Source organism: Alosa sapidissima, chromosome 20 (genome assembly GCF_018492685.1).
Source record: "Alosa sapidissima isolate fAloSap1 chromosome 20, fAloSap1.pri, whole genome shotgun sequence".
Classification (NCBI taxonomy): Eukaryota; Metazoa; Chordata; class Actinopteri; order Clupeiformes; family Clupeidae; genus Alosa; species Alosa sapidissima.
In genome coordinates, this window is record NC_055976.1 from 2,867,135 (window position 1) to 2,889,306 (window position 22,172).

Below are 22,172 nucleotides of genomic sequence, written 5' to 3' on the forward strand. Positions count from 1 at the left end.
CTAAAATTTGCTGGTAAGCCATGAAGTGTCAGCTGGATGGTCTTTTTGGAACTATTCTGGAACTAACAGGTCTTATACCTATTTTTAAGGATAATAAACACTGTTGTTACTTTGTAGGAGACATATTGGCATCATGAGAGTGATAGAAAATCATTAGAAGCAGATTCCATGTTCTCTCATTAGTTGTCTTGGCAGTCTGTTCGCAGTGGCCATTATTGATGTTGTCATGACATCCCTGTGCATTTTGGATGCTGGAACTGCCTTGGTTCTATATTTGGATATTTTGCAAATCCATAGCAACATGTGAAATCAGTTTGTGTCTGCAAAGTCACAGGAGTAATCTAATCTTTGTTTAAAGCCCTAACATAATCAGTTTGATTGTTCTTTTAGCAGGTGCCATGAACATGGCAATTTGTTCTTTCATTACACATATTTTCAGAATCTTTTATTTTAGCAATACCTGCTAGACTAATGTCTGATGTAATACAACAAGGTGCTATACAATGAGCGCAATGCATGACACAGTTCTATTTGTAAGTGAGGATTCATTTGATTGTGATAAAGCTCAAGGTTCAAGGTGTCAAAAACATAACATAAAAACTTAAAGTAAACTGTATATATAAAAAACATAAAAATCATAAGATCGTAATAAATAGTACTTCTAAAAAACACATAAAAAACATAGGTCTTGTGGTCATTTCAAATTGAACCTGCTCTGAAAATGTTGCCGGATGAAAGTTTGCATTTGCCTACAGTATGCAAAGGCCTTGACACTAACAGTATCAACAGTTTCACTGCTGAACTCTAACAAACAATACTACTGTGGTCCCTTTTTTAAGATGACACCTTAAACATGTTTTGCTCTTTTCTCTTGGTTTGGCTGCATTAGAATTTAAAATGGCTCCTTAGGTGAAAATCCTACTTTTTTGTAAAACTGGACTAGGCCAGGTTTCCTACTATCAATCAATCTTAGCAGTTACTGTACAAGTATTCTCTATGAGTGATCTTACAAATGTTGGCTGTTATAGGCAGCTTATTAGCTTGTTGGTGCCTGTTAAACATGAATTTTACTTTACTGCCGAATTTTTACCTACTACTACAGGTGTTGCAATATGTTATGTTATGATGTTTTGTGATACAATACGCTGATACTTTGTAATATTACAGTTGGTCATACTAAATCAAAACAAGTCAAGACCATCAAAGGAATATGAGAGTGTGAGAAGGATTTGTGTTGTAACAAGAATTCATTTATTTCCTTTAAAGCTGAAACATTACCAAGGGTGTAACATGACATCGTTAAAATATTATTGTTGTTAATAAATTGCTACCGATTTATTTATTGGACTGTAATGAAAAGGTGTTTGTGTGATTAATGTAATGAAACATAACTTGAGATGACCACAATTACAATCAGGCTTGTAGACTAACCAAGACAGCCCTGTACACCAATCCTTTCTTATTTATGTTATTTCAGTGTTTACATTTGCACATATGTGACCTATTTCACCACAGTGATATTTGTGAATGCAGCACTGATTGAATGTCTGCAGAGTTCTGAGCTATGGTGCGTTGTGAGTGTCAATATATTCATGGAGGGCTTGGTTAGTGCACTCTCCCCATCTAAAAAGAGGCCTCACACTGTCATGCTGTACAGCCGTAACTTTAGAAATTAACTGCTTTATATTCATGATTCTTTACACCTCTAATGTTCTGTCTTTATCTTGCTCCCTTAAATCCATCTAATTTCTCTCCCCTTGTGTTTTGGTATGGTGGGCTTCTCTCTACCCCTTCTCCACTGTGCTCTCTCTGCCTCTGTCACACACACACACACACACACATACGGAATTAGAGGGCATTACCTGTGCACTGAAGCGAGGAGAATTGAATAATGCCTAGTGTCGTGTTCAGATTGGGAAGGAGAATAAGAACCCTCTTTAAAGACTGTTATTCATTTTCATCAGGGAGAGATAAAGTTTTGTTATTTCCTCTCTTCTGTTCCATATTAAATGCTAAATTGGGACAAACTGCTGCTCAGTAATTTTGTCCTTAGCTAATTCCTGTACTGACTAAATTTGTGACTTTCTTTTGAGCTTATGGGATGGGACATGACGTAATAATTCATATGTCCAGTTTTTTTTTTTTTGTTTTGTTTTGTTTTTTTTACAGTGATCTCCTTCTGACAGATACACAGAGTTTGCCATCCAAAGTAAAACATATTACTAAGGCCTGCTCCAATCACTTTTATATAAAGTTGCAAGACTTTTCTTTGGGTACATTCACTTTTATGTGACAAAAATGACAGGCTGCATTCTATTTTGACAGTGGATTTTAGTTCCAATCACAACACTTACCAAATACACAGTAACATTCTCAGAAGTTTCCTGCTGTTTTTATAAACCGTGCTTTTCTTGCAACAGTGTCATTTTATCACTTCAGTGCAAATAATCATACATTGCGTATGGTTTTGTAAATAAAATGGTTGTGTTCAGAATATTATTCCAAATGACCAGGGGCCCAGACCAGGGACCACCCCAAGTGCCACCCCACCAGAGATGTGATAGTTGGGCACGTCAGCATAAAAAAGTAGAATTATGTTCTTAGTCACAACAAGTGTTTTACATTGATTTGATGTTGGCCAAATTATTAGGCTATATTTATGCACATCTTGCCTACATATGGTAGAAAACTTCTAATTGGCTACTGCTTTACTTGAAAATACTTTCCTTCTTGTTGCACTGCATCTACCAAGTTAATGTGCTTCAGATGTTCTACAAAAACTTCAGTTTGGTTATTAACACATACTTTAGTATTGAATCTAAGGCTTTAATTAAACAATAAGCCTCGAGAGGCTGTAGGTTACACCGACTTTAGAACAGCTAAGGGGCGTTGCTAGGCACGACGCACAAGCAGAGGACAGTAATATAGAAGGAAATGCGCTCAAGGTGTATATTTGTGCTGGATTTTACAATGGCATCGAACGCTACTCAGCCAATCATAATCAAGGACTGGAACTATCCGTTTTAGAATATGTATTTTACTTTTCACGTTATGTTTATGTGCCGCCCCTCTCTGAGTCTGCGCCCCAGCCTGGCCACCCCATCAACATGTTTCTAGAATTGCCACTGCAAATGACTATATCTGTGTTGAGAGCTTGTTCTGAATACTGTACGTGGACTATTGAAAAGGACGTATGGTATTGTTGGGAACAAAGATATTAGTGGTAATTCATAGGCATATCTGAAGACAGTGGACCACCCTGGTGTATGACTCAAATGGTAATGTGAGAGAATGTGCCAAGATAAGGCATGAACTGGTAATCCAGACATAAAACCCTGACCTTTGAGTGTGTGTGTGTGATGAGTATGTATGTGGTGTGTGTGTGTGTGTGTGTGTGTGTGTGTGTGTGTGTGTGTGCGTGCGTGTGTGTGTGTGAGACACAGAGAGAGAGATTAATTAAAATAGCATGAGATCCGTATTCATTTCATATCTATATGTTTCTGTGATGGAGTTGTACAGTGTATTAGTATACAGAGTCTGGAGAGTATAACACAACATTATGAATAGTTTAATTTTTGTTTGAGATTGTGTAATTAGACTAAATGACAGATATATTCCATAAATCAAAGAATTATAAATGCCGCTCCCCTGTGGCTTTGCACAGCTGAGGGCTGACGGGAGCTGCAGGAAAGCACATTTGCATACATATTGCTTCACCCGCTCCTTACCTATGACCGACCCAAACTCCATAAGCTGCGCACTTCCTACTTAAAGGAACACTAAATAAAATTAAGATAAACAGAAAAATGCTAATAAGAGCAGAACACATCAAAGAAATGGAAATATTTCAGTGACTTTCCTAAGATTTAAATGTACAGGTATGTTTGTTCTTGACCTGTGTTGTTGCTGTATTGAGTTTCAAACAAGGCAACATGAACATGCTTTTATGAGGGTGTGCATCTGTGCATGTGTCTGTTGTGCCATATTCACTCTTACACTGCCATTGTGTGATGAGGAAGAGAGGTGCAGGTATTGAGTATTTGTGCATGCACAGTGCACACTAATAATTCAAAATATCGCAATTTCAGGACCAGATTAGCAATGGAAAGGAAATTTGATCCAACCATTAAGATAATTGACTTGAGATATATTGGGTCTACATTTATAACTGCAGTGATAAGAGCAACCTACATGCCATGGCTGCATAGTGTGCAAGATAATTCATTCATGTCCTGTTGGCCAAAGCAAAAAAAATCAACAACACTAGTGTATTACATCTTAGAAGTATTAGATATTCTAAATATTATAATTACATGATGCATTTCATTATAAATTCTGTAATTGTCATACCATCATTTTAACAGATTATTGTTCTTTAATAATTAAATTAATTACTTTCAGTAGTACCACCCTTTCTCAAAAAAGCAATTCAATAATTGTTTGTGAGAAGGTTGTATAAACCTGCATCTGGCCTTAAATGTTTTGTCAAGTGCACACAAAGTCTCATACAATCAGGCCTAAGTCCATTTAGGGTGTGTCCAGTCATCTTTTGCCAGTTTGACAAGTTTGGCAAAATAAGTTTCCAGATTCCAGGCACATGGTTCAAAAGGGTTATTTATATGTTTTTTATTAACCATGGGTGTGATCTGGGCTCAACATCCAATAAACCATCTCCTATTTCCTTTAAGAGCCATGAGCGCATGCACCATGGTGCGATGCTATGAAGATGATGGGTAAATGCATCTCTGTACATCTCATACAATCTGCTTGCACATGTGACCGTCTATGCAACAGCAGGATTCCACCAAACCGTGTTTGCTTGCTTTGTGTGTGTGACCAGCAGAGTACACACATGTCTATGCTCGTCTAGTAATTGAAGTCATAGGCAACGACGAAACAAAATCTTACGCTTAGTCACTTTCACAGTACTGACTGACAAGAGCTTACAATTAAAAACACAATCTGGAAAAAGCAATACTTTTCCCAGTAACATTCGAATGACTGAATAAAAGTCCTAGGCACATTCATCCAAGCACACCAGCACCGGCCCGCTGCGTTGCCAGGGTCTCGCCACTACGCAGATCACAAGCTCAACTGCACATTTCATTTTAGACCAGGTTTTGCTTAGGCAATGTGTGATCAATGCGCTTGACCACACCTCACTTTTTTGATCGACATGCCTGTAGGCAGGGGCGTTGGACTGGGGGCAAAACCACTACTGATTACAGGGGCCCAAGGGGAGAGATGGCCCTTGAAAAGTCTGGAATAGATTTTATTTTAACTGGGTTGAGGAACATGAGGGCCCATCACTGTCTATACAGGGGCCCAGGATAATGATGACTATGTTGGCCACAAACTAGTAAAGGCAATTGTGTTGCACCTGACCCTGTGACGTGTCAGGCGTGAGACAGGGCCCTCTGTGACGTGCCAGGCGTGAGACAGGGCCCTCTGTGACGTGCCAGGCGTGAGACAGGGCCCTCTGTGACGTGCCAGGCGTGAGACAGGGCCCTCTGTGACGTGCCAGGCGTGAGACAGGGCCCTCTGTGACGTGCCAGGCGTGAGACAGGGCCCTCTGTGACGTGCCAGGCGTGAGACAGGGCCCTAGGTGCTGCTTGTCATTCTATTGTTTTTGTTTCTTTACTATTTACCATCCTCCTTTGTTATAAGTGTTATTATCCTGCACTTTTACAGCACTGTATTTCACCTCTGAACCAGCACAGCTTTTGTTGGATTTGACTGAGAGAGAGATAGAGAGAGAGAGAGAAGAGTGATGTGTGATGTTTCAGAATTAATTGAATGTGATCACTGGAGCAAGTGGACTCCCAAGTTATTGTACGAAGATGTACCAACATTGGTCTGTGTGAGATGCTGCTGAATGTATGTTGGGCTCCTTAGTCTTACTTTTGTCTGTTTGGCAGACTGCCCCCACATTTCACAATGCTTCTCTTGCCCCCTTAATATGGAGATTGGTGACATTTTTAACTTGGCGTCAGCTGATATTGATTTTTGTTCCCTTTATAAATAACAAGTATTTGCGCCACCTTAGGGTATTTGTGTTGTAGCCACACAAGTGTGTGTGTGTGTGTGCATCTGTGTGTTTGTGAAAATGTGTGTGTGTCAAGAATGTGCTTAAAGTCGGCACAATTTGAGAACACTCCCTAGGGAGTCTCTGTATTATCGACCAATGGTATACGAGCTGCTGCTCTCTCCCTCCCTTGTCCTATTTCCTCTCCATGCTAGACGTATTGCTCTATCACTCTCTTCTTTCACTCCTCTATATCTGCATCCCTCTCTCAGAGCATGGACTTGTCCATACAGGGATCTACAGTATGTTCAGGTGTACATATGCATTTGACTATAGCATTTCTCTGCTGTATTTCTCAATCTCCATGGTATGCATGCAAAGAGGCTCCATTGGGAGCAAGCACATTCCCCTGGTGCTTAATGACAGGCCCTTTTGGACGTTATGTTCAGTTTGCCATCATCACTCAAGGCGGTGACCCTGTCTTGTCACAGGTAAACAAATGTGCTGTGGCGGTTTGTGTATCACTTTGCACATATTCTGGCCACTGTACCGCTATTCCTATGGCCGATCCGTGGTGGTGGACGCTGTGTAGAAATGGCTCTGACTCACAGGGAAAGTCACTGGGGTCTAACAAGGACCCTCACCTCTGCCTGTCCCTGGAGAAGTTGACCTTCCTGGGGTCAGTATATCAATGCTCTGACCCTCCCCCATCCACTTGCTTGGAGGCTAGGACATGGTTCTGACAGCAAAGGTGGTAGTTCTGTTCTGGTGTCTCAAGCAGTGAGCAGTAGAACAAATAGGCCTAGGTGTTTTCAATTAAGAGCTAACTGGAACATTGCCATTCAATAGGCTATGAAAACCTGTACTTGGCAGTGTCTCTAACTCTCTGTATGTATACCCCCCCCCCACACACACACACACACACACTAACTGGCACTGCTTGCTCTGTATCCTTCCTCTCTCAGCAGACGGGAATAAGGGGGCGATGGATTTGCTACTGACCTGAGATCTGCTGGTGTCTGCTGGAGAGAGACTGCTTGGATTCTTCTCAGATCTTGCTTTGAGGGGGTGGCACAATGTGTTTGCCTTCACTAGCTGGCAACCAAGCGGAGGGAAGAAAAAAAAGTGATGTGTTTTCATTTTTATTTTATAAGAGCGCTCTTATGAAATTTCTCCCCTGTGGAGCCTCATAGAATACGAGAGGAAGACAACAGGAAAACACAGGCTGTGCTGAAGGAAGCCTGTCACTTAACCTACCATGGAAATAGCATTTGTACATCCTTGCCAAGCCTCATATCAGTGCTGTGAGGTGGTCAGTCACTTCCTGATGTCTCTTGTGAACATGCATTATCCCAAAGGCAGTTACCTGATGTGTGAACATGACAGGAATTTATTTTGCATAGGAGAGGTGAACAACCAGTGTTGGCCCATGTATTCTTAGTTTCTTGAATTTCCCCTGGGGATCAATAAAGTATCTATCTATCTATCTATCTATCTATCTATCTAGTTAGGCATAAGCCTAAAGTGTACTTTGACATCAACAGGATCTCAATATCATCCCAGGGTTCAAAAGCGCTGTTGTGACTTGTCTGTGTAACATCATAAGAAACTGTGTATTGGTTTGGAAATTAACAGACTATGGAATGTACTATGAAAGTACTGCACTAGCGGACAATGTCCACTACAATGTCCATTACCCTTGTAATATAGTTCATTTATGTAAGTCACTTTGGACAACAGTGTCTGCTAAATGAACTGTACATGTAAATGCCACTCCTTGCAGGAGAAAACCAATGTACTGGACCCAAATAGTTCATCTCATCTGTTGACTCAAGAGTTTTAGGTATGGAAAAAGCTCACTCATGACAGGTGACTAATAACTGCTAACATTTTAACCCACTCAAAAGGGGCATATTTATGAAGGGTAGACATTCCTAAACACACACATTCCTGAGCACACAGAGTTTTTATTGCACTTACCCTCTTATGCCACATGGCAATGCTCACCTTTGAGCTCCTCCACTCTGACCCTTGGATGCCAGGGGTCACCAGCTGTCTATCCCATGGGCAGGACTGGTGTGTTTAATGTTTTGTCTTTTTATGAAGCATCATTCAGCATCTCTGTGTGCAAGATGTTTAACCATATTTGAAGATTATAAAGCCCTATTCAGACAGGATTAGTTTGATATGAGGAGTTGGAGTAATGTCATTTTACCACAAGACATCTGTAATATTTACGGCCAATTTGCACAAGATAAGACATCTTGGTATAAATGACACAGATTGGAGTGGCTACTTGACGTACACATCCTCACCCCAGTGGCACCAGTTCAATGCTGGAAGCTGCAAACACACTGTCTGGATGCTGACTGAAAGGGGAATAAATATGCTTTAACTTTACTTGATTTAAAAAAAAAAAAAGTTTACAAGCAGGTGTGCTAAAATAAAAACATATAAAGAAATGTTTAAAAAAACAGCCAAATTAATTCACAAAGTTCCTCCTCAGTTGCTTCCATACAAACTCCTCATATGATGAAACATTCACATGTCTGTTGGCTCAGGATTAGTACGTCTACTGTGCGTTTAAAAGTCAAATGCGCCAGAATCTTTACTGACCCATGAGTTTGCAGTCTGTAAGAATGAGTGAAAGCGCTCGTTCCGATAGGACTGAAATATTATTTAAGCTTATGGTAATTTTCCTAGTACATCTGGAGACTCTGGTCAATCAAGAAACAGGCTTTAATCTTTCAATGATGTGCATCAAGGGATAGAAACAAGCTTCACCGACAGGATTCATCCGTATCTCTAACTAAACAGGGAAATAACCTAAATTGAAGTATGTTACCAGCAAAAGAGGACTGACCTCTTAGGCCTAGTCCACACGCACCAAACCGACCTTTTTTTCCTCCGTCTTCCCTGGAACCGTATCAAGAATATTTGCGTCCAAACGGATCCATCTCAACACGTTACTTCATATCCCAGGCCTATAGGTGGCACTGTTTGTTACAGAAATTGACCAAAACTTGCGCGCTGTGTAGGCCATACAACAGACAGAGTAGGCTACGACAAAACTGGCTAGTGTAAGGAAACCAGAATTGTTTGTGTGGACTTACTGTAGAGTGAACTGTCAACTGTAGTCAACTGTAAAACTAATAAACTTAATTTTTATGGTTTGTGAAGGGTGCAGTCCCGTCCTTTATTTGGCTAACGCAGGTAAAAATAATCTCCTTTACTTTCTTTGGTTGTAGGATAGTCCGCGATTCACATTAGTTTTGGTTATCACCGCAAGTGCAAAGGCTAGGCGTACCCAAGTTCTAGGCTATTCCGTCACCACATTTATAATATTGCTATAATACCTTTGTTAGTAACAGTCGATATTTTTGCTTGCATCAAATCGCACATTCGCATTTAGTGCGCATCTATAGGCTTAACTGAGTTCTAAGCGTCTTTGTATGCTCATATCTAACTTCACTATGAATGAATTCATTTATGTTATAAGACATGTAAAATAAATGAATGACACCGGCACTACGCACAAATTAATGTAAACTTACACCGCACTTCCCTAAAAATGTAAGTTCTCTCGCGTCACTGACAGTAGCTAGAATGCATAAAAAAACACCGGGAAAAACAGTGTTCAGTCCACCAAGTCATAAGGTATCGGCGCTGCGCAGCACCAGTTGTGATATTTATCCTACGGAGTGTAATCGTAGGTAATATCATGTATGAAAACTAGTATTGTTTGGCAATACTATAAGTGCAAGTCCAGGGCAGCTGAGGTGTGGCGATGACATCATTGATACGCAAGTAGGATGTGCGGTTTCGGGCAGTGCGTTTACAGGATTCGTGTGGACGCTCGGCCAAGACGAAGCAAAACCTCTGCGTTTAACCCAAAAAGCGTCTCCGTGTGGACGGGCCCTTATTCCAACTTTGTGGAGTAGATGTATAGATCACAAGGGCTGATCCTCCTAGACGGTCGTTAATCAGGAGGCACTGCCCTTTGCCTGGTCAAATGGTATGCTAAAAGAAGAGTTTCTGACTACTTTGAGCAGCTATAAACGACAATGGGAAGGTGTGAAAGCCCCCCATTCCTGCACAGTAGTATCTATAGACAAAGAAAGGGCCACTGGGAGTAAGCAGAGGTGCTCAGAAAGTCGTACATTCAATCTCAAATCTAAATCTAGACAAATAGACAATAAATACAAATGAGTACAAAATCACAAATGAACATAATATATATACAGTATACATACAGCAATAATTCTGATTCACAACTCTTTCAAAGCCGTTCTAATACATGTCAAATTGTACACTGTCCGCCAGATGTGTTGTGTGAACTGTACAGCTCTGTTGTTGTGCTCTTTTCTTTAAGCTACAAACACTTCCTTAGCAGTGTGTTATCACTGTCTCTGTGACTGGCAGAAAAAAATAGCCAGTGCTTGACTTCGCTAGATAACCTGTTCTGTACAAATGGATGCCCTCACACTGTAGTGTATGGGGTTTGTGAAGCAGTGCCGTTGCTTACGGCAGCAGGGACTTGCTTATTCCACAGGTAGCATTGTACATCATAGATCATCCTCAGCAGGGCGCCAGCTTAAGAGTAACCTTGGCCTCACATCCAGTCTCCCCTGAGAGCAGGTTGAGAGACAACATATTCAGACAGAGGTCAGTTGAACCATAGAGCCACTGGAAGAAAGCGAGTGTTGTATCGGCACAGAATGCTCTGCAACGCTCAGCACAGAATGCTCTGTAAGCCACAGAACCAGTGAAGCTACATTATAAACCTCATCTTATAGAACTTCACTGCTGTCTGCAGTTATAGCAAAATATTTGTCTGTGCCCCTCTCTCCTCAGTCTCCCCTCCCCACTCTACCTCCACTCTCCCTTTGTTCCATGAACTCGTAGACATTCTTGACATTTGCAAAGGTTGAAAGACAAAGTACCTTTGTGTCCTAATAAGGGTGAGCACCAACTGAATATGAATTGTGGGGAGAGGGAGGGGCAGACTGGAGGCCACTTGTCCCTGGCAGACAGGTTAAGGGTGGGGCATGGCTTGTCCCTGGCAGACAGGTTAAGGGTGGGGCATGGCTTGTCCCTGGCAGACAGGTTAAGGGTGGGGCATGGCTTTGGGTGCCTAATGAAACAAGGAACAGAGCCGGAGAAAGGAGGAGCAAGCTGATCAAATGTGTGGTGAAATAACTGTGACATAGTTGTCAAATACTCTTAATATGAGACTCTCTTACAAATACACGTGATTACATAACTTCACAGAGTGTAGCCCACACATATAGAAAGCTTCACTAAGAGCGTGTTTTACTTCCATACCCCCATGTGGAAATGGCACTCAGCTGGGGGAGGGCAGCTGGGAGGGTAGAGCAGAAATTGTAAGTTTAATATTAGTTACTATTTTTCGTAATGAGGGACAACATTATTGGATGTTGCAGGTATTATGCCTCTGTGGTTTAGGAGTCTGTGAGGATGGAATGACAGGCAGGAAGTTAAAGCTGCAGTTGGCAAGTCTGACAGATTGAGGGGACTTAGCCAAAATTTTGAATGTTTTAAAACTCTCATGCCCCTCCCCCACTACCACCTAGCACCCTCTCATCGAGTTTGTGCTCGTCAGTGTGCACCAGACTGCACCAGACTGTGATAGACAGTCAGATCTCACACAGCCCTGTTCTGATTGGACCAGAAGAACCGGGAGCTGTGGATTTTTGCAAAACAAATTACAGGCTCTAGGTGGAGGTAGAAGTGCGGGTTTTTTTCTAAAACCGGCTGATTTATGTTGTTCTGTCGGAGCATAGTGTTGGTTTCAGTGAATATGATCAAAAAATCTTGCCTACTGCAGCTTTAAGCATACTGTACAAGGTTGGAAAAACACTGAATGCACTAAAACATTTTTGTTCCTGAGTAACATACCCACATAAAATAAAACTACACATTTTAATTCGTAAAACCATCTGGACAAAAGAAGATAACAGAACATACTATATTCTATTTTAGTAACAAATGTCCTCCAGTAGGTCATTCATAACAGATGGTAGCATATTAAATCAGTTTATTTTGGACTAAGTATGATTATCCCTTTCCCCTGTCATTTGGACAATTTCTTAGACACATCGCCTAAAATAATTATTTGCAGTAGCAATATTATCACAAAAATATATTGAATGAGAAAAGACAACACTGTTGGGAGCTGTGAAGGGTGATCCTCACCATTCTATACTGCATTAGTGTTTCTTACCCTGACAGTTGTGCCTGAGACTGTTGTGAAGATCCTGACTCTTTGAGCCTGATCTTCCAATAAGGAAGTTACTGCTGAGCCAATATTAGCCCAGCTGAGCGTTGTTTCACCCATGAGCGGGTTGCCACGGAAACATTACATAAGAGGAGCAGGAAGGACATCCCTTGCTGATTGGGTGATGGTAGCCTGGGTGGCAGATCTTCCCAGCTTCAAGACGCTTTGGTCTGTGTAGCTGAAGCTGTCAGGTAACAGCTAGTGGCAATCTTCTGCTCTCCCCTATCGCATTGCACACTCTTATGGAATGCTAGGTGATTAAAGCAGATGTAGCTGCCTACTTCTGGTGGCCATGTGTCTTTTGCATGGCTATTGTCTTTGCCCTTTAGGATCGTTGGAATTTTACAATTCTTACTTAACTGATGTAGCAGCATGATACAGGGTTTACCATTTTAGATCAACTAAAACAACAGCACGTTCAGCACCAGAGCACAGTAATGGATTGTTTTTGAATTCACTCTAAACTTAAACTTAAAATAATAATAAGAACAAAACTTGTTTAGGGGTTTGAGAGTATCTTAGTGTTTTTTCCCCCTGAATATCATACTTTCTTGATAGAAGATATCTAATTTTCACCACTGTTCTGCAAATGTGTCACATTAGGTTGTGCATCATTTAATTTAGCAGAATTGTATCCATGTGTAAATTCCTACCAGGTAGTGTATTTTTTTTTATCAGTTATGGACTAGCTACAGGACCAATTCACCAAAACCCTCCATTCTTTCACGCTCTCTCTGTTCTACAGCAAAGTCCTTTTAGGCAAGTCCCTCCACTCGGCGGCCATATTGCAACGCTTTTTGGGCACTTATCAGGCATCTATTTTGGCAGAAATGCGCGTGCGCAAGGCTTCACAACACCAACCTTGCTCCAGCGGCGAGATCCCAACACATGATTGGCACGATTTTTTCACAACACACCACATGATTGGCACAATGTATTCACATGTCAACTTTTTTGCTGCAGAAGGGGTGGGATGTGTAGACAACTGCCATATTGGCGTTACAAACTAACTCCATGCATTTCTATGGAGGATGATTTTTTGAGTGCTGTGTCTCCTCATTAGAAAGTCTCTGTCTACAGTAAGAACTGCTCTCCAGAGATGGAACTCCTAATGTTCTGTAGTTAGTGTACCATACAACGGCTTTTCCAGCTGAGCCACTGGGATCTCACTGTGCTGTCCTCTGTGTTATTGGCAGGTGCAGATCTGGATGGTCTGATGGACCTGGAGACGCTGTATCGCGGAGTGGAGCAAAATCTAAACCACAGCCGCAGGGTGCGCAGGCAAGCACAGGACGGAGACTACAATATTGAGGTCATGCTTGGAGTGGACAACTCAGTGGAGCAGTTCCATGGTCATGAGCACGTCCAGATGTATCTGCTCACGCTCATGAATATTGTAAGTATGGCAGTATTTTGTACTGAAAAGGTTATGTGGGGGGTTGTTTGCAGCACAGACTTGAACACTTTAGGGTTTGTGCTGGTGCTAGAAGATGTTGCACAATGCTACAGCAGCATCTGATAAGATATGATGATTTAAGTAAATATTTCCCTGGTGTGTCTGACAATAGCTAAGATGAATGTGTCCTACAGTGAAGCATAAACGTTAGAATTAATCAACCCCCATTTGTGTTCCCCCCTAGTCCACTGAAATTCTACTCTCTCAAATGGTACTATTTGTGCTATTTGTTAAGATTCAGTGGTTTTAGTAAGAATAAGTTAGACATTCTTTTCATGCCAGCTGTAGCCATACTGTCTGTGGTGACGTAGCTGAGTGGTTGTGGCCTATACGGTGTTCATTTTAGGACATCCTCAGACTCAGGTGTCAGACTCAGAAAAACATCGGTCATCTTCAGACAAAACAGCCTCAGCGTCAGAAAAACCTCTGTCATCTTCAGACAAAACTGCATCAGCGTCAGAAAAACTTCTGTCATCTTCAGACAAAACTGCCTCAGCGTCAGAAAAACCAGACTCAGGTGTCAGACTCAGAAAAACATCTGTCATCTTCAGACAAAACTGCATCAGCGTCAGAAAAACTTCTGTCATCTTCAGACAAAACTGCCTCAGCGTAAGAAAAACCTCTGTCATCCTCAGATAAAACTGCTTCAAACCAAACTGCCTCAGAAAAAGTGGAGTCAGGTCTCAGAAAAAACGATATCAGAAAAAAGTAGAGTCAGGTCTCAGAAAAAACGCTATCTGAAAAAAGTCGAGTCAGGTCTCAGAAAAAACGCTGTCAGAAAAAGTGGAGTCAGGTCTCAGAAAATCAGGTCTCAGAAAAAACGCTGTCAGAAAAAACAGTCAGACGAAAAAGTCTCAAATGAAAAGTTATTGTGGGGACAGAAGAAGACGACGGATACAGAACGGTGAGTTTAATATTATGCTTAATACGTTATTCTGTCACTGGCAGGGTAGGAATTTAACGGCGGCCACGACGGCCGTGGTAGCCCCTTGCATTGGCCGTGAAGCCCCTTTGAAAATCATAGGTTTACAGGCCACGGTGGCCTTGGTGCCCCCTTCTTTCAATATTCTGCTTTGTGTTCTACTAATAGCGATTTTTATTTAGCCTGCGGCCTGTCAAAATAATCTTAGCATTCACAGCGCAAATTAATTTAGTCTTTTATTACGCAGTGGAGAAAGTGACATCGCAAGAAAGTGCGTCCAAATTCACCCATTCTTCTCAGTTGAACTACTCGCGAAGTAGCCTATTCATCACACAGACATCACAAGTGATGTCACATGAAAGAGCTTTTTCTCAGCTTTTAAACGATGTTAGCCGATAATTGCTGTGTTGAACGGTTCGCGAGAAAAGTAAATAATATAATTCAATTTAATCATACATTCTACTGAAGGTTTTGCGTCCATGATCTCCCTACCCATTCATCTCGGTGGAATACTTTACGAACCCTTCTTTTAACACATGACAAACCACATATCAGAATAAACAGCAGACCTTACCGAACATAAAAGTGTAAAGCAGTCCCCTGTACAGTTAGCCGTTCCAGAGTAATCCAGTTTTGAATTTGCAGTAAATTTCGACATGCATTGATGTCTCCAAATTGGGCTTTAAGTTTTACAATGTGTTTAAATTGTTCCACATGATTTCATAACGGGCCAAATACAAAATACATGTTACAAATATCGCCTAGATATTGGTAAATCAGAAGACAGCTAGTTTGTGAAAGTAGCCTGATCACAAAATGCTAAGCATGCATCTAGGCTATTTGAGTTTCTTAAAGATGAGCTGTGCTTAAATTTAAATTGTTCAATACATGATTTCATAGCAGGCCAAATATAAAATAAATGTTATATATAGCCTAGATATCTGTTTTTATTAGATGATCAGATGATTTACAGTTATATGTAATATGTCATGTTTCATGTTTTTGTAATGTTTCATACAATGATGCAGGTCTACTGCAGTGAATAGGCTAAATACAACTTTGATCATTTTTATAGCCTACTACTGTATAGTTAACTTTGGCCTTGGTGCCCATGTGGCCTTTGTGCCCCCCACCAAATATGCCCAACTGAAGGCCAAGTGGCCTTGCCCCCAGAATGGTGAAATTCCAAGCCTGGTCACTGGCATGTTATATTTGGTGCTTGGTTAGATGTAGAAAATATAAGTAAAGGTAGAAAGTGATCCAATGGTATACACATTGTAGGAAATCCATGGATGTAACTTAGCTAACCTCACTTCGCTAGTAACATTAGCAGCTGCTGTAAGGCACATACCGGAGTAAGCTACGTACTACATACAGCAAAATAATTTGTTTTTCGTAGGATTACGGTACATTCAAAGAGCTAGGGAAAAGTGGGTTAAACATTTTTCCACCACGAAAGTCCAGAACGACACCTGGACCATTATTTCTTACTTTTGCTAACCATTTCCCAGTTGTACACTACCCCAGTAAGAAACCTGCATCATTATCATCACATCATTATTCCCAAACCCCCATAAAGACAAATGTGCTATGTCATGATGTAATACCATATAATACCATTATGATAATACATGAAATAGCAGGTACCAACAACAAGGCACATTTCTCTAAATAAGTTAAGATAACATCTCATATCAAATGAATTCAACAAGGCTGCAGTTATTGTACATTATAATTACATTACATTACAATATATTACATTTCAAGTACCTGTCTATCTTTATGTCTGTCTATTATTGTTGTGCAATGACAATGACAACTGCTAACGTTTTGTAATGGTATTATATGGTATTACATCATGGCATAGCACATTTGTCTTTATTTAATACTTAATACTTTTCTGAGACCTGATTTTCTGAGACCTGACTCCACTTTTTCTGACAGCGTTTTTTCTGAGACCTGACTCCTTAGAGATGTTTTTCTGAGGCAGTTTAGTTTGAAGCAGTTTTATCTGAGGATGACAGCTAGGTTTTTCTTACGCTGAGGCAGTTTTGTCTGAAGATGACAGAAGTTTTTCTGAAGCTGAGGCAGTTTTGTCTGAAGATGACCGATGTTTTTCTGATGCTGATGCAGTTTTGTCTGAAGATGACAGAGGTTTTTCTGAGTCTGACACCTGAGTCTGGTTTTTCTGACGCTGAGGCAGTTTTGTCTGAAGATGACCGATGTTTTTCTGAGTCTGACACCTGAGTCTGAGGATGTCCTAAAATGAACACCGTAGGCCTATGTGGTCTATGTGCACGTACTGTATGGCATGGCAGGAGGACAGTGACAATGAGGCAAGGACAATATTCTTGAGGACACAACAGAGTGCTTAGCTGGGCCATGAGCCTCCGGCAGTCCTTTAATCTAGCAAAATTAAACCTGCTGAGCCAGAGAGACAGAGAGAGAGAAAGAGTGAGAGATCAAGGGGGTGGGGAAAATAGGATTAAGAGTATGACATATTGTGTCTCTATTAACCTGTAGCCTGCAATGAGAGAGAGAAAGATGGAGGAGAAGATATCAACAGGGAAAAGCTGCAGCCTGCAAGTTTCAATCTTTCTAATGCATCTCCTTTTTTCTGTGTTCATGTCTTGGTGAGTTGGACGGTTTGGAGTGAATATCCACAGCACATGCACTCTCCAAAAGAGGGAAAGGGTATTTCCATGCTGCATTGTGCATAAATTACTGAACATCAGATAAACAGATATAAATAAATAAACATACTTGCTCTCCCACGCGTTTCATCTGAAAGTTTGCTCCTTAGCTTTAGGAGGAAACAGCTCCTGTCTTTCTGTCGGGAGGGGAAAAGTAAAGGAGGGACAGGTGATGTGCTACAGCTCACACTAGAGTTTGCTCTTGCGCTCAGACGCTTGTGTGCTCAATATTCAGTTCTACCCTGGCTGTATGGATAGCTTAGCTGCATTTACTCAGGAGTGTGTATATTTTTTAATATTGGACTTGACTTGTGTGCTAGTAAATTTGCCTTCCAAGTATAATCCTGACGGAGAGTATGAGTTAGTGCTCGGATCTGGTTTTGATTCACACTGATTGAGCAAATTGTGACGTGTTAATGATATCAGAGGAATATTTGTGAATTGATTTGATTCCCCTCTGAGTTGAAAAGCAGAGCACTGCAGCATGTCTCCATTACCGCTGTCAAAACCTTCTGCCTGACAACAGTGAAGCCTCCTGGGAGCACAGAACAGTTCGCAAGCAACAGAGCCGGCACCAGTCAAAGCCAGGAGCATGTGATATCCAGCACGCAGTATTTCACAATCGGAACGAGCCGTTGCTATGTTTGTGCTACGTGGAGTGTTTGTCTGAAATCATTAAAATTCTGTAGTTAATACTCCAACTGCCGTCTGGAAACACGCACGCACACACACACCCCCCACCCTTTTTGAAAGCACCTCAGGTAAACAATCAAAATAACTTGTTGCTCCAGAAAAGCATTTTCTCTGCTCTCCTCCCTGTTGTAGCTGAATGCGTGGGGGAATACTAAAGATAGCTTTTGAAGAGCGCGAGTGCTTTGTCTCCCTCACTCTCCGCCTGTCTCCGTGTCCCCTTGTAGTTCCGTGTCCTTATTGTCGCGCTTGATAGAAATTGATAGGTGTGGCTGTCACAGAGTTGGGCACGGGGTTTGGTCTCTCGGTTTTGTTCACACATTGCAGCAGAGAGGCCCAGGGGCGAGCGAGAGCTCCTCTCACGCCTCTAGAGCTATGGCCCTCCTTCTTACAGGCTCATTCTGAGGTCGTTGCAGACAATGTGTGGGTGGCAGGGTGTTCTGTCTGCTGGACGGTTTAGACCGAGACGTATGTCTGTGTTTGTCTGTTTGTCTGTGGGTTCATGTATGTGCATGCCTGTTAGTGGCTGCCAGTGTGCACATGGGTGTTCTGCACTAATGGGGCTGATCAATGGTGAGGAATGGGTATTGGTCTTACAAGTCCAGGAAACAAATGGGTCTGTTTGTGAAGTGTGCGCCAGGCTCTGTGGGTGTGTTTATGTGAATGGTCTTGTGTGCCTGCCGGAGCTGATCTGCTGACCCTCATTGGCTTTCCAGATAGAACAGAGGCGAACCGCTCCAAAAGATGCACAAACACATTGATCGCTTTCTCAGATAGGTCCATGGGAAATGATAGGGAATCAATGGCCCAAGACTGGAATCAAAAGATCCCCAGACCTCCCGGCTCACAGGCCCCCTCCTCCGCACCTGGGCTCTCTCATGGACGGCTTGGTTTTGTCAAGGGCACAAGGCAGAAAGCAAGGAGGAGGTGGTGATTTATTCCAGCAGTGAAGGGCTCTGTCAGAGGCTCCCTCAGAGGACTGCATGTTATTTAAAGTTATGAATCTGTCCAGGCTTTGTAATGGATGAGGGTATGCCAGTCCTTCCATACTGTACAGAAAGTTGCATTGTTATGATCCGTAGACCTATTTCAAAAACTGAAGTTGTTTTCCTTGGTTTTGTAGCTTTTAAAACCCTTGCGATTTTATTGTGATCTTTTGCCCAATACTGTTAAGGTTTTTCCAAAACAAGAAAAGCAAAAACATCCTGAATGTGTTGGCATGACAAAGTGATTTTATTGTGTATAAATTGTAAGACTGCTGTTTCAGGAGTTTCAGTGAGTAAGTTTACAGATAAGACATAGTGTTTATATTCAATATTGTAGGTTTTGTACAGTTCAACACTATGTTGCCATGTTACCAAACAAAATGAATGAGGGAGGAAAAGTGTGTAAAGCAATGTTTCATAATTGATATCAAACACAAACTAATGCCCACGCAAGACACACATAGCCACTGGGTAACATATTGTAGACCTTTTCACATTTTTAATTAGACATTGTGAGCCATTGACCAGGTTATTGTTTCTACACTTCCCCCACCCAACCCCCTGGGGAAAATGTTGTGTGAAGGCCTTGAAGATGTCTGTACAGCACAGCTGGGTCATTATGTAATCAGCCTTGTGTAGCACCCTGTACCAGGGGGGGAAATGTCAGACAGGTAATGACAGTCCAAAATGTCAGGTGAAAATGGCAGTGATCTGTAATAAGACTGTGGGCAGACCTGCCTCTGCTCATGGAGGGGAGGGGAATAGAGTGAGTGAAGGCTGGGGGAGGCACAGCCAGATGGGGAATTGCTTGTCTAGCCTCTTGTTTGTTGCCAACAGGGGTGGCTATCTCAACACTACAGGTAGGTGTGGAGGCTTACATCAGCGGTATAAGAGCACTGTGTTATTTTGTGTTGCCATGGTCGGCACAAGCTTTCAGAGCCCTTGTGACTAGGGAGGGGAGTCTCGGAGTAACAGCGTGCTCAAGAAAGTTGAGGATTAGCTTTGAGTCAGCTAAGTGTTCCAGGGAGTGTGACCTGGCTGTGGGAGCTTTCAGTTGGACTTCTCTGGTGCACACAGTGGCTGGCTCCAAAGTGATGGAAAAGATGAAAGATTCTGACAGGAGTGAAAAGACATGCAAAGAAAGCGGCAATCATGTGTTCCAGGGGAACACATTTCACTCTGGCAAAAAAAACTTCCTTGAATTATGTGTTAACTTAAAGAGAATTCTCTTAAAACTTTTATTTTGCTTTCTTTTCTTTTTTCTTTCTTTTTTTCTGCATTATAAAACCTGAAGCCATATTACATAGTTTTCCATCAGAAGGTGATCCATATAGTGTGATATGCCGCTCCATTTCTCTCTCCTGTTCTCACACCCTCTCATCTCCTGTCTCTGTGTCTTATTCCACCTCTCCACATTCAGAGCAGAGCCGCTCCAGCCCTGGCCCCTGCTGCATTATTAATCTCGTATTAATGATTTTCTGACTCGCTGACCTCCAGGACTCCATTAGTTACCTGCAGGCTGAAACCTCACTGATGAAACCTCAGCCAGCATAGCACTCCTCACAAGGCCAGCGCTGGGGCCCACGCTAATGAGAGGTGCACTTTTAAAGGGAAAAGAAGGGAACGACTGAGCGGGGGGAGGTGTGTGTGTGTGTGTGTGTGTGTGTGTGTGTGTGTCAGACAGAAAGACTAAAGGAGAGAGAATAGACACTGGGGGATGGGGAGAAGAGGGAACACATAGGCAAGGAGCGTATGGAGAGAGAGAAGGGAAATATGGGTTGAGGTTGAATAATAATGTGTGTGTGTGGGGGGGGGTGGATGTGTGTGTGTGTGAGAGAGAGAGAGAGAGAGAGAAAGAAAGAGAGAGAGAATGTGTGTGTATGTATTCTGCATGTGTCCATGCGCCGTCGCGTGTACGTATCCCATAAGATGGGGTATTCTCTAAGCTGACAGTGGTCCAGGGGTCCAGGACATGTGGATGGCTGGTGTTTCCTAATTCAGAACTCTGAAGTGGAGCTCAGCGTGAGGTCTAAAGCAGACAGGGAAGGCCCATGGCCTGTGTGTCCTGCTCATTAAGCTTCAGCACATTGTGCCAGGGTCACCTAGAAGTCAACTGTACCCTGACTGGGCTAGACCATTACCTTGGTAACAAACTGCAATGGGGGACCACTGTGAAGCCTGCCTGGAGATATCTTTGCTTTTTTTGCCTCACTGGTTTGTGTGGTGGCCAGCATCTTGCTAGAGGGCTTTCTAATCCACTTGTACTAGAAGTGCAAACAAGAACTGCTACTGTGATACCATTTAAACAATTATCTTCACTTTTAAGGATGAAATTACATGACTAGGGTTTATTTGCCATAATGCCATGATGTAACTATCAAGACAGCGCATGACATTCATTAGGTCCAGCATTCACTTGCAGCGGTTTGAAAAGGATATAAGTATAAGTATATATACTCTTTTGATCCCGTGAGGGAAATTTGGTCTCTGCATTTATCCCAATCCGTGAATTAGTGAAACACACTCAGCACACAGTGAACACACAGTGAGGTGAAGCACACACTAATCCCGGCGCAGTGAGCTGCCTGCAACAACAGCGGTGCTCGGGGAGCAGTGAGGGGTTAGGTGCCTTGCTCAAGGGCACTTCAGCCGTGCCTACTGGTCGGGGTTCGAACCGGCAACCCTCCGGTTACAAGTCCGAAGCGCTAACCAGTAGGCCACGGCTACCCGTGTATATAGCTGAGAAGGAGAGGTAGCAGACAGGGAGGCCTGCTACCACAATGGCTGGGAGAAGTGGGGAAACAGAGAGAAGCAAGTGGGGATGACACTGAGCCCCAAACCCATCTCAAATGTGATGGTTGCTAAGCAACCTGACTCAAGCTTTGATAGGAAAAGGATGAGAGACAAAAGAAGTTAGCAGGATGAAACATGAGGGAGGGCTGAAAGGATTCATTCCCTTCTGTGACCATGTCAGAACTGTTGACCTTTATATTAGTTTTAAATACACACACACACACACACACACACACACACACACACACACACACAGTCTGTGATTATTCTTACAACTTCCTGCAGTTTCCATATAAAGTAACAATGGGG

At 42.2% G+C, this 22,172-nt stretch overlaps 1 protein-coding gene across 2 annotated transcripts in view; it reads left to right on the forward strand.

Annotated features, from left to right (window-relative positions):
• LOC121694520 (A disintegrin and metalloproteinase with thrombospondin motifs 2-like) overlaps nucleotides 1-22,172 on the forward strand; it is a 128,991-nt gene that overhangs the window by 71,516 nt on the left and 35,303 nt on the right. For both annotated transcript variants that reach the window (XM_042074706.1, XM_042074707.1), the window contains exon 4: nucleotides 13,520-13,719. In XM_042074706.1, the coding sequence (XP_041930640.1) occupies nucleotides 13,520-13,719 (200 nt within the window). The remainder of the gene's footprint in view (nucleotides 1-13,519; nucleotides 13,720-22,172) is intronic.